The 14,177-nt window shown below is 34.6% G+C and overlaps 1 protein-coding gene across 28 annotated transcripts in view; it reads left to right on the top strand.

Moving 5' to 3' along the window:
- The window catches only part of RIMS2 (regulating synaptic membrane exocytosis 2), a gene marked incomplete at its 5' end in the record, with an annotated part of 588,318 nt that overhangs the window by 357,320 nt on the left and 216,821 nt on the right, over positions 1-14,177 (top strand). For all 28 annotated transcript variants that reach the window (XM_080803094.1, XM_080803113.1, XM_080803090.1 and 25 more), the window contains 2 exons: positions 5,750-5,906; positions 8,713-8,829. In XM_080803094.1, coding sequence (XP_080659220.1) covers positions 5,750-5,906; positions 8,713-8,829 — 274 coding nt within the window. The remainder of the gene's footprint in view (positions 1-5,749; positions 5,907-8,712; positions 8,830-14,177) is intronic.

The raw sequence follows: 14,177 nt of genomic DNA, 5'->3' as shown, positions 1-14,177 counted from the left end.
TTAGAAATTTGAAGCATCACTGTATTCTTTTTTTTCCATATTCTTTTTATCAACATGAAAATCAGGATTATGATTGTGGTTCTTTTTTTTTTTTTTTTTTTTTTTAACCAGTGTTTATTGAGCTCTTTGTGTAAACCATCTCTCTACTTTAGAAGAGTTCACATTCAGTTGGGGAACAAGGGAAATGTATGGTTTGTTTTTGTTTTATAATTTTTTTTGTAATCATATAATGTATTATTAGCCCCAGGGGTACAGGTCTGTGAATCTCCAGGTTTACACACTTCACAGCACTTCACCATAGCACATACCCTCCCCAATGTCCATAACCCCACCACCCTACTCCCTACCCCAATGATTGTGGTTTCTGAGATGTTATCTTTTTGTGGGCTCATAACTTTAGTAAATTACATTTACATAAGTAACATGATAACTAAGACTTAAACGTTAATTCTGTTAAAAATTTTTTTTTCTTTTTTTAATGTCCTTTTTGTTTTAAACTCCATCATTAATAGTAGTATCAACAGAGACTAAATACTTCAATCAATAGTTTATCAAGTAATTTGACTATCAGCTGAACCAAACCTACATTCTCTATGAAATTGTTCCTGAGGCATTTTGAACGTGAATTGCATAAATTCATATACATACTACCTTCTTACCCCCATGTTAACTAGCATTTTAAACAACTAGTCTAAGTCTAGACACCAGCAAATCTGTTATTACTTTGTTCTCCATATGAAGGGATTCATTTCCAACTGCACATTACGTGTCTGTCAAATTCAAAGTATCTGTTACAACCATTCAAAACCCTTTTAACGTGAACTATCAGCCTTTTCTCAATAATGAACAGTTTCAGCTGCTTTATTTAATTTTTCCAAGTTTGCAAGGCAGATGTCTTGAAAATTAACTATGCTAGAGGTAATATTTCCCATGTGCTTACTTACTTTGTTTATTCTGACTAATTCAAGTCAGAGGTAATTTTTTATATTTGCATTGCTAATATTATTCTTCAAAGTAAATAGAACCTTTGATTGATATTGAAATTTAGGGTTCTCAGGGAAACAACTGCTGGCTTGGATTTTTGTGCCCCAGTGGTATACTGAGTAGGTAAAGGAGAATGGTTGTAACTAACTCTTCTTTGAACCAGTTGACTCACCTGACAATGCAAATAAATGGAATATACATATATATAAAATATGAGTTTGTAGCCACTTAGAATGTTAGTATTATTTTCTACTCTGACATGAACCAATATACAAACACATGTAAATAATTTATTTTCCATTGGGAAGGTAGAGTGAAGTTTTAATATTAGCCCTTAAATGTCACATATAATATTCTGATTTCCTAAGTTAATTACCTAACCCCAATACTCAATTTTTATCACTTCTGAGTAACTCTTTATATTATTAATAATGAATATTTTCTTAAAGCTCTTTGTTTCTTTTTAGTTTTCATGAGACTGCATTATTTGAATTTTCTTCTTGTAGTAACTCTTCTTCCTTTTCTCAGTAGTCTCCTTTAAATTCCATAGTCATGTCTCTTTTTTCTATATATATTCCCTTACCTCGGATTTCAGCAATGCTCTTTTTATAAATGCTACTCAAAACTTTATTGACAGTCCTAATGCCTTTTCCAAGGTTCTTTTCCGCATGTATAACTATTTGCCTATGAGGCTGAGAATGTTATTATCTCCTCCTTTCCAAACTGGTAAACTTTCTAAATTTCTCTCTGTATAGTATACTTTTTTTTTTACCCCAAAGATCTGACATTTAACATTTGACAGAGAGAGCTTATGTGCCTGCGCCCGTACATGCAGGAGGAGGGGCAGAAAGAGAGAGAAGCAGGCTTCCCATTCAGCAGGGAGCTCGATGCAGGGCTCCATCCCAGGACCCTGGGATCATGACTTGAGCTGAAGGCAGACGCTTAACTAACTGAGCCACCCAGGCACCAATTTGTAGTATACTTTTAACTTCCTGGTGGGCTAATCAGATGTTAAGAGTCATTTATTTCTTCCCTTTTCTTGCTCTTGTATCTGATGACAAATTGTTGTTGGTTCATATTAGAATGTCCCCAGACTCCATTGTTGGACTTAATTGCTGTCTACATTCACCACTCTAGTGATGACATCTCTTCAAAGTCCCATCCTTCAAATAGCATCTGTATGCTAAACTTCACACATGTCCAGTCACAACCACTTATTTGTATCTAATTTTTTTATTTTCTACTGCCCACTAGACATCTGTGCTTGGAAATGTAGCAGATATCTTCAACTAAACATGTCTAAAACTGAACTCCTGATCTTTCCCACCAAACCTGAAGTTATTTAATGATAACTCCATCTTTTACTTGATTAAAATTTTAGATTTGTTCTTGTCCTCCTCTTTCTCTTATGTCCAACATCAAATCTTGGTCAAAATTGTCCCAGTGCCTCTACCTTCAGAATATGCCCAGAATCAGATTATTTTCCATGTCTCCGTAGCTGTCATCCTGGTTCATCTCTTGCCTGACGTACTGCCTTTCTTCCTTCAGTCTGTTCTCAGCATGGCAACTGAAGTGATCCTGTTTAAGGAAGATAGGTCATATTTAGTTTCTGCTCAAAATCCTCTAATGAGCTAAAAATCACTCAGATCAAGTGCCAAACATCTTTACAAGGCAACACAAGGCTCCTTCCTCCAAGTGTCTCTGATCTCTTCCATTGCTCCATTACTAGCACCCTCTTCTCCCTGCTATTGTGAACATGATAGACTGACTCCTATCTTGGGGTCCTTGAACTTGTCTTGCAACCCTCCTCTCTCTATATCCATATAGCAAATCATCTAACTTCTTTCAAGTCTTTCTGAGATGCCAGCTTCTCAGTGAGTCCTGTCTATGCCTGACCCCCTTACATGAAATTGAAAAATGCTTCCCTATTCTGACATTCTGGTCTTCCTTTACTCTGTATTGTGTTCCCTTTTAACACTTAATCACCTTCAAACATATCATATAATTTTTTACTGGGATGTTTGTTGTTTCTATCATTCCACCTGGAATTTAAGGTCCGCAAGGGCAAAGCTTTTTGTTTTGCTCACTGTAGCTCATAGAATAACATGCTCATATAGTCATAAATATTTGTTGAATGAATGATCGTATTGATTTTTTCCCCATGTAGTCTGTTCCCACTACCAGTTGTCATACTCCAACATTGTACCACTAGCTATATGTGGCTATTTATATTTAAATTGATTTAAAATAAATACATTAAAAATTCAGTTCATCCTTAACACTAGCCAGATTTCAGGGCCTCAGTAGTCATGTGTGTCTAGTGGCTACCATATTGGACAGTGCTGATAGAGAACATTTTTAATCATTTTAGAGAGTTCTGTTGGACAATCTGTTCTACATTTTGTAGGAGAAATTAATCTTGCTGCAATTTCTCTAACCTTTAGGTTGAATTGTATCCTGCTGTCAGCTTCATCTTTCTTAATTATTATTTTGATCATGAAAGATCACTGTAGTCTTAGAGCACAGTGAGAACATCGGGAGTGAGATAGAATTTGCTTTAAATCCCAGGCCCTATACTTGACACTTAATTTAAATTTCTTAGTAAATTTCCCAATGTAAATTTCAGTTTCCTGAAATGTAAAATGGGGATAATATCTTTTTTAAGATTTTAGTTATTTGTCAGAGAGAGAGAGAACACAAGCAGGGGGAGTAGCAGGCAGAGGGAGAAGCAGGGTCCCTACTGAGCAGGGAGCCTGATGTGGGACTCAGTCCCAGGACCCTGGGATCATGATCTGAGCAGAAGGCAGATGCTTAACAGACTGAACCACCCAGGTGCTCCAAAATGGGGATAATCTTTGCAGAACTGCAGAGTTGGTTCTTTCACATCATTTATGGGTTCCTGAAAAAACCTTGTGCTCTGCAAAGTCATGTACTAAAAACAACAGGGCATCTGGGAAAACAGGTTAGATCAGACCACTCAAAACTCATGTAGCTTCGTAATTAAAACACTAAAAATGAAAGTACAAGCACAATTTTAAAAGTCATGTTAACTTTTAAGCATAAAAAGTGTTAACTGTGGAATTTAAAAATAAGATGAAGGTATCTTGGTGGAAGGAGTATGTCTAGATGGAAAGGAGGAGAAGTCTGCAAAGTTATGGTGTCAAGGGAAATATTCATAAAACCAGGAAGAACCCATGCAAGAAATACTTCTAAGATGGAGTTTTTTTGACCAAAGTGAGCCAAAAGGAAGAACATGGGAGGAATGGGCATCATATATAATTCTGTATTTCTCTAGCTTTCTGCATCCAGCTGTGTTAATGTACTTTGCTTTCAGCTGCTATTATTTGGTAGACGGAGTGGACACTGTTGGTGCTCTAGCCATATCCTCTTTAGTTCAGCTGGTTTACCCATCTCCATGAATGTTGGCTGCTCACAACTCACAGCTGCCCCACTTTCCAGAGAATCGACCTTAGACAAACGGAAAATAATCCCACCCCCTTCCCACTGGCCGTCTTCAGTCATGACTGGCTAACACTGAAGTACAAAAGTCCAGAACCCTTTCTTGAAAGTCAGAGCAACTCTGGTACAGTTCACATTCCAGAGCCTCCAGTGGAATCAAGCTGACCTCACATTCTTACTTAGTTTCTTCCTGTGCCCTGTTCTGCGAATTCCTTTCTCTTGAGACCACTCCTTCAATCATTCATGTGCACCCAGATCTTTTTCTTGCTGCATTCCTTGGGAACATAATTTCAGATAATACTGCAAAATGGGAACATGTTGCAAAAAATCACATATGAACCAGTACTTTTTCTGACTTATTTCTGAAACAAGTGTTGTAGCACACCACTTTGTACAGTCCCTCACAGAGTTCCTGGCGCATAGTACAAGTCAATAGCAGCCATGGTGATCATGATGAAGATAGTGGTGGTGGGGATAATATCACTTCCTGCCCAGAAATGTTCAGGCTTTTTCCATCACAAGCCTCATGATGTTTTAGACATACATAACTTGGGTCGAACTTACTTTTACTGTTTATTTCCCTACAGCTGCCCCATACTAAATTGTGGTTTTTCTACCAACTTTGAATTCCTTCTACTTTTCTCTCCACTGGTCAAATATCTATTGCTTTCTTAAAAAAAAAAAAAAAAAGATCTATTGCTTTCTAACATTCCTTTGAGTTCTATCACTTCTAATACATTTTTCTAAGTGTGTCAAATCATTGAGATGTTTCCCTCCTCCAAACTGTCGTGTTTTTAGTCTCAGGCATCTATTATATCTCAGCCCTGTTGATCACTACAAGAAAAACAGTGTACATTGGTACTTCAGATGGTATTCGAGATACTTTCTAATATTGTTTCTCTCTTAGAGAAATAACCATAGACTTTTAGGAATTTTTGTGAAGTTAATAATTTTGAATATTTATAATTGTTGTAAAGTAATTAAAAGCTCTTCTAGTTTATTGAAGGGATGAAAGTGTTTTTGGAATATATTTGCCTCTTTTAGTAAAGATAACTAGCTGTATATACAAGTTTTAGCCTAACTAGCACCGTGCCTTGGACATAGTAGCTATCTAAAAATTTGTCATTTATTTTTAATTTAAATGTTTACAAAATATGATGGCATTCTGTTTTATTCCTTATGCTTTACATTTAATATATTCAGAGGCTTTCAACTTCACTAACACTTAGTTGTTTCACTAATGTACAAAATGCAAAAGGACTTAGTGGGTAGATAATTGTACTCTTATTAATCTTTGCTCCTTTAGATTATCGACACAATGGTCGAGATCTTCAAAGCTCCACATTATCAGTGCCAGAACAAGTAATGTCATCGAACCATTGTTCACCATCAGGGTCTCCTCACCGAGTAGATGTTATAGGAAGGACTAGGTCATGGTCACCCAGTGTCCCTCCTCCACAAAGGTAAGAAACCATATACATTTTATTTGTAGGATGATATTAAAAATCTACCTATCACAAAGAATCATCAATAATTTCTAAAGGTAAAAACAAATATGTTCTTCAGCAACCTAAATATTGAGAGTAATATGAAGTATGGGCTACTTTGTAACTTTGATTGATGTACGTATTCTTTTATGTGAAAGTTCAAAATCATAAAGAAGACCCAGCTTTTCAGTTGCTTATCAATACTGAGCATATCTAGTTAGAGCCAACTAACTACACTATTCAGTGATAGTTATTGATGCTTTAAGGAATGGGGGAAATAAACTTCTGATGGGGTTTTAAAGTCAGAAGGAATCATGCAAAGAATTAAAGAAAAAACACAGGTTGGGGGAAGAATGTCTTAGAAAATCTACAGCTCTAGGTCTTATGCCTCCTAGAAAACTCTAATCAATCCAGTTAAGTACAGAAAGGCTTACAGGAGTAAGAGCCTTGGAAATAACATATTTACTAACAAGAAATATTTATAGAATTCACATTTTATATACTTGCAAAGTTTAAGAAAATTTGAACTCTTAGAATGATAGTTTTAGAATGCCTGTTTTGAATGAATGAATGATTTATTTTTAGAATTAGACTTCTTACTTATGGTTTTAATTTTATACATGGTACTGGGCTATCTAAGAGAACTTAAGGTTTGTTACATTTATAGATTTTATTTAGTGTTTAAGGATGTAAGTACTAGAAAGTGTTTACTTAATTTAGACAATTGAAGTAATTAAAAAATATGTTAAGTTCATAAAAGTTTAAAATGATTGATTAACTAAATTTGTAAATGGGACTAAAATTATTAAAAGTCTCCTGAAAAGTAATTGCTCAAATGTGGTAGACCTATCAATAGAATAATATTTATAATCTGAAATTTAAAGTTGGTTTTTTTTTGTTTGTTTAGTTTTGTTTTTTTTTAAAGCGAAGGTCAAGCAAGGCTTTATTTCGCGCCAAGCATCAAGAATCTAACCGAACGTTTGGGGACGCACCTCTTACAGAGAGGGCGACCCTTCTCTGTTTCACAGACTAGCTTTTAAGGGCAAAGGCCATGCGGTCGGGCCTGGCCACGTACAGGTGACCAATGAGATTGTAACAGACACAGGAAACTCCACAGTGATGCTAGGTGACCAATTGAATTACAATTTACCCTAGTAGACATTTGAACCAGCCTATTACACCTTGATTAGGATTGGCGCCCAAAAGGCTCCCAAAGGGTGGGGCCCATACTCCTTGGTAACCAGGGAGACAGTATGCATCCCCCTGAAATTTAAAGTTTAAGAAAGGGCTAGATTTTGGATTTTAACTTAAATAAATTAAGCCATTTCTTTCCTTTTTTTTTTTTTTTTAAGATTTTATTTATTTATTTATTTGACAGTGATCACAAGTAGGCAGAGAGGCAGGCGGCGGGGGCCGGGGGTCAGGGTAGGGGGGAGCAGGCTCCCTGCTGTGCAGAGATTCCCAATGTGGGGCTCAATCCCAGGACCCTGGGATCATGACCAGAGCCAAAGGCAGAAGCTTTAACCTACTGAGCCACCCAGGTGCCCCAGGCTCAGTGGGTTAAAGCCTCTGCCTTCCGCTCCAGTCATTTCTTATTTTTAAAAAGGGCATTGAGGGGCGCCTGGGTGGCTCAGTGGGTTAAGCCTCTGCCTTCGGCTCAGGTCATGATCTCAGGGTCCTGGGATCGAGCCCCACATCGGGCTATCTGCTCAGCAGGAAGCCTGCTTCCTCCTCTCTCTGCCTGCCTCTCTGCCTACTTGTGCTCTCTCTCTCTCTGTGTCAAATAAATGAAAAAACAAAACTTAAAAAAAAATAAAAATAAAAAGGACATTGAACATTATATCAAAAACCAATGATGTACTATAACTTGGCTAATTGAATTTAAATTTAAAAACTAAAAAAAAAAAAAAAAACTAAAAAAAAAAAAAAAAGATGCTTGACTTTTACCAGGGAAAGACTATTTGAACACATCTAAAAAAAAATAAGCAGTTTTATGGGGCGCCTGGGTGGCTCAGTGGGTTAAAGCCTCTGCCTTCGGCTCAGGTCATGATTCCAGGGTCCTGGGATCGAGCCCCGCATCGGGCTCTCTGCTCAGTGGGGAGCCTGCTTCCTCCTCTCTCTCTGCCTGCCTCTCTGCCTACTTGTGATCTCTGTCTCTGTCAAATAAATAAATAAAATCTTTAAAAAAAAAAAAAAAAAATAAGCAGTTTTAGAATAGATTTAGCTGTGCCTAACAGAAAACAATAGCAAAAGCTATGTAAGAGGCATATTCTATCATGAAAAAGAAGTATGTAAGTTGACAGTTCAGGCCAAGAACGGTAGTTTAAAAAAAACTCATCATTGATCATTTATAAAGACTTCAATTTAGATCTTTAAAAAAACAGATCATAATCATTTTTCTAAAACAAGTCACACCAATATTATCTATACGCAACATGCTGAGCTCATTTTCTCCACACAAATTTATTCCTCCCTCTGTATTGCATCAAAAAATCACTGTTAGAAACCTGGGCAACATCCATTAATAATTTTGATAATCCTTATCTCTATCCTCATTGCTACCATGTTTATGTTTATCTCTGTTACAGCAGCAATCTCCTAACTTCACTGTCAGCCTCCAGCTGAAATGCATCCCATTAGCCCGAGGTGCAATTAGTTAAAACAGAAAACTTGAATTAGTTAAAACAGAAAACGTGAAATATTCCTTATTAATAAACCTCATTTCTTAGTGTATTGTATGATTATGGTCTATTAATACGTTTAATGGGTTTTGCTGTTTCAGTCGGAATGTGGAACAGGGGCTTCGAGGGACACGCTCTGCTGCTGGACATTATAATACAATTAGCCGAATGGATAGACATCGTGTCATGGATGACCATTATTCTCCAGATAGAGACAGGTAAATAGGATTAAATACTATTAGATCTTACTATAATCACTGCCTTCAGGAAGAAGGTATATCCATAAAATATTTTCATCTGGAACTTGGATATTTGTTATCTTAGCTTCTAACCCCATTTCCTTAACAATGCCTACGTGTGTTCTCAGGACCACCGTGTAAAAAAATAAAACAAGCAAGAACAGCCTTTTGTTTACTTTAAAAAAAATCATCTTGCTCTTGTAGTTTTGGTCCTTTGTTAAATCAAACCAGTTAAGCTAGTGAGTTTGCACATGAGGTTATAAAGATAATTATAAGGAAAATAGACATTTTATTATTTTCATGTTATCATAACCAATCATTACATGTAAATATACTTCATGAGACAAGAGATTTAAAGTCTTTTGCATTCATCAGGGAAGCCAGTGTGACTTTTTATATATAAAAGTATTGACACAAGTCTAGTTTGTTTAGGAAACAGACACAAAAACTGATTCATGAAGAGGTTTTTCCTCATGGCTTTTCAGTAAACCTTTTAAGCATCTCAAAGAATTATGCTTGTTGATTGCTATATTTGGAGGAACTCTCCAAATTTTCTCCATTAAATATGACATACTTGGAAAGAACATATATTTCAGTGCATTAATCACATTAATTACTGCTAATTTGTTTTTAAGTTAAACAAATTGGTTAACCCTTGAATTCATGGTTTGGTTCTATATAAAATGAAAAATGCTATGGTATTTCCTCCACACTGTCAAATAGGCTTGAAGTAAGGATTAGCAAAGAAAGCTTAGTTTACTGTTCAGAGAATATTATGATAAAATAACAAGGGAATGCAGAAGTCTCTTTGTATGGGACCTAAAGCAATTTTAATTAGAACATCTTAAATCAACTGCCTTGAGAAGTTCCCAATACTTATCACTGTCAATATTTATAAATTTATTTGTTTTCACCTAAATCTAGGATTATACTCAATTTGGGCTTATAATTTCATTGTGTTAAGTATACTTTTCCAAAAGAAAAGATAGGGAACATCTAATCTTGAATAGTGTCAAACAAGTATTAGCTTTTGTGTCTGAGATCTAAGAAGAAATAGGAAGTTATTAAATTAATATCTTTATTAATTGTTAAATGAAAGTTAATGTGGTATTTTATTTTTTATTTGCTTAACCTTTTCACAGTGACCTGTGTCTTTAAGGGTAATTATAGGTGTGGTATCTATAGAAATCAATTTACATCAAGTAGATACTAATGAAAGGAAGATGAACCGTATGGGCATGACCAGGAGTTGGAAGAAGTCATATTAGGGTGGTTGAATGAATACTTTTATTACATTATAGAATTCTAATAAATTTTGATCATCTTTGGAAATTATTTATATAGTGATTTATAAAGTCCTTGTTCTTTGAAAGTTTGTTAAGGCAGTGATGAAAGAAAAAAGTCTGAAATGACTTTAAATCTTTCAAGTTTTCACAAAGTTTTTCTTTAGATAAGAAATGGACTTAATATTTTCTCTGAAAATAATATGGTCTAAATTTTGCAGTGAAGAATAGAATAAAGTTAACTTCTAGAATTATATTCACAAACTAAAATACTCACCATTATGTCAAACACATAATAATTTATCAGTATTTTAAGACATTGGCTGTAGCTTTAATGATAAAAGACTTGCTTTTAAATCTTTGGTATATAACTAGTATAGTCATAACTGATATGTCATTCTATTTACTTTATTCTTATTTACTTTACAACTTTATGAATCTTTTAGTTTGACAAAAATGTTCAAGTAATTCAGAAGTTTTGGAGGAATTTGACCTCTGGGGTTTCATCACTTTTTTAGAGTGCTGTAGATTACCAAATCATAATTACTCCTAATTGTGAGCTGTCTTAAATTTTTTTTAAATAACTAAAATAGACTTTCTTTTAACTAGGACTATAAAACTATTTCTAATGTTATTTATGAGTTATCTGTGTAAACATTACTTATTAACATGAGGGATCAAAAATCAAAAAGTACAATACTATCCACGTTAGGTAGTCTATCACATTATTAAACAATGCGTTCTTAATTTCTGTTTTATTCTTTATATTCTAAATATTCTAAAAGATTTTCGATACTAGAATGTATGTGAAGACAACTGTAATTTTTATGCACTCTTTAGGAGGTAAGAATAGAACTCTTACAGTGAATTTCCATGGATAGTGTTTTATATAGTCAATCAATAATACTGTTGATTAAAAAGCCTTAAAGAGAATTTCCTTGGAGATAATAAGTAAAATTTAGGCATTTGGAGTGGTACATTAACTTTTCTTGTCAACAATAAATGGTGCACTGGACCAGAAGAGTATTTTATTGAATATACTTGCTGGCCGTGTTTCTTTGGGAAAATTAGTGTCTTTGACACTTGATTTCCTTATCTATAAAATTAGACCATTAGTACCAACTTTATAGGGTTGTTGTGTAGATTAAATAACACAGCACCTCAAGTACATACTCAGAAAATGTGCCTTACCCTTCACATTTTAAAGGATCTTGTGGCTTGCAAGTAACAAGCACATCTTAATGTACTTATTAACTAAACAGAAAAATGAGAAATCAGTTAATGCAGGTATTTTTTTAAAAGCTTTGTAGAGAGTATAGAACGTGAGTTAGACCTTGAAAAAAAGCTTATTTAGACAAGAACAAGAGCCTAAGTACAGAGGCATCACACACATATATCAGAAAGACCCAGTGTGAAGGATGAAGGACTTGGGACATATTGGAAAGTAGTACATGAAGATAATGGCTTTTACATTGACTGCATTGGGTGAGAAATGATGCTATTTTGCATCAATTTATAGTGCCTAGCTAAACTTAAGTGGTATAAGAAGGAGATAATAGTGTTCATATCCTTTTCTTATAGGTAATGTTAAAAAGAATTATATATTGGGTGCCTGGGCAGCTCAGTTAAGCAGTGGCCTTTGGCTCAGGTCATGGTCCCAGGGTCCTAGGATCCAGCCCTGCATTGGGCTCCCTGCTCAGTGGGAAGCTTGCTTCTCCCTCTTCCTCTGGCCTCCCCTTGCTTATGTGCTTTCTCTCTCTTTCGGAGGGGGGATGGGGGAATATATATATATATATATATATATATATATATATATATATATATATATATAACTTGATTGGATATTTATATCCCTGCACATCTCACTTTATTATCATAGTCAAAATCCTATTCTGTGTGTGTGTGTTTTTTTTAAGATTTTATTTATTTATTTGAGTGAACGTTACAAAGAGTGTGAGAGGGGAGAGATTCAAAGGGAGAAGCAGACGCATGATCCCAGGACTCCGGGATCATGACCTGAGACAAGCCAGTTGCTTAACCAACTGAGCCACCCAGGTGCCCCAAAATCCTATTCAATTTTGAAAAGAAAATAGATTTTTTACAAGTAATTCAGAAACTTGGATGCAGGGTTATTAGCTAAAATGATGAATTATAACAGACATCGTTCATCTTCCTCTCCATCCCCCATACTTTTTGGATTATTGTTTCTCTGGTAAATCCTGGTAACTACAACTAGGAACATAGTTTTTCTGGGGCATCCTATGTGGCTTTGGTGTTAGAAACCATTTCAAGAGCTTATTTGTTTACATGAGTTAATTTACTATTAGAATAAAAATTAGAATAAGAATAAGAATTTACTATTAGAATAAGAAGAATAAGAATTAGAATAAGAATGCTATTAGAATAAAAAGAATAGAATACGAATTAGAATAAGATAATGTTTCTGTAACATGTCAGAGGTACCATGCAGTAGTCATTTTTATGTCTATCCTGGATGCCAAAATATATTTGGTACATTTAATTCTATGCAGTATACCATTAGCATAATAAAAAATACAATTAACACTGGCCTAAGATACATTACTTCATAAGCTTTTTTCTTTTGTGCATTCAATTAATACATTTATATTCTAAAAAGAAAAATGTCATTATATGAATCTCTAGGATACCTCACACATTTATGCCTATTTCTTACTTTTATCAGCCAACAAGCTATGAGAAAGTGTCAAAATTACCCATAACTATTTAGTCTTCTTGGTCCTTTTAGTTATCAGCTATGAGGGGAACACATCGCTGGAAGTTTGAAAATACAGAGAAAGTAAATGCAAAAAAGAAAATTCACTTTACAAAAATAATACATTTTATTATATTTCAGGAGTATGTTTTAACATAGTTAAGGCATACTGAGTATATTTTAGGAACTATAAAGAAGCAAAACAGAGCATAAAGTTTTACAGTAAGTTGAGATTGTTGGAAACTTTGTTTACAAACACTATAGGTTATTTAAGGATGACTTATTATATTTCTTCCTTTTGCAGTCCTTTTTGTTTGGTGGTTTCTGAAAGGGGGCATTCAGGCTCATCTGATATAATGGAAGGATAATTCATTATAAATATAATTTTGTTCTATCTTTAAAGATTACATTTCTTAATAAGAATCAAAGTGTGTCTAGAAATTAGATCAGTAATTCAGTTCAATTATTTGAATAGTGAAATTTGTTATTATCTTTGAATCTGTAACTTTTTTTCACTTTTTAAAATTTAGTAATTTTTTTAGTTTTTTTTTCTTTTATAATGAGTTACTTCTCTGCTCAATTTTTTAAAATTTCCAAAGAGTTTGGATAAATTTTAATTTTTAACCTAATTTTTAAAGTCATGATGTGTATTCATGACAGTATGGTTTGCTTAGGTTTTATAATTCCATTAATTTTGGAAGAAAAGCAAGAATGATTTAATTGAGAAGAGTAAATGAAATGTTTTTAAGTTGTACCAAGTGGATGTGGCAAAGGATCTTGGGTGCGTCTCTGGCTCTTAAGTGGATTTTACTACCAAAACAATGGTTAATTTTATGTAATATTTTCATCAATGTAATTTTTATAGTTTTCAACAGAATCTCAAGGGGGATCATGACCAGATTGGATTAAGAGGTATAACATGACTACAGACAGTAAGGATTTGACTCACATAATTACTGAGTTCAAAAGGGCCAACTATCTGCTCTGTGCAAGCTGGAGCCCATGAAATGATGGTATAATTCAGTCCAAGTCTGAAGGCTTGAGAACCAAGGTGGCCAATGTCAAAAATTCCAGTTGGAAGGCCAAAGAGATAAAAGATGTCCAGCTCTAAAGTGAGGCAGGAAAAAGGGAGGAATTCATCCTTTTTTCTACGTATGTTCTGTCGAGCCTCTCACCAGATTCTATGATGCTCACACAGATTGAGGAGGGCAATCTATTGAGTCCACTGATTCAAATGCTAATATCACACTGAAGACCCTCACAAACACACCCAGAAATAACATTAAATGTGAGCACCCCTTGGGCCAAAT

Source organism: Martes martes (assembly GCF_963455335.1).
Source record: "Martes martes genome assembly, chromosome: 4".
Taxonomy (NCBI): Eukaryota; Metazoa; Chordata; class Mammalia; order Carnivora; family Mustelidae; genus Martes; species Martes martes.
The sequence above is the reverse complement of the archived record's forward strand: the minus strand, read 5'-3'. Positions and strand labels throughout refer to the sequence as shown.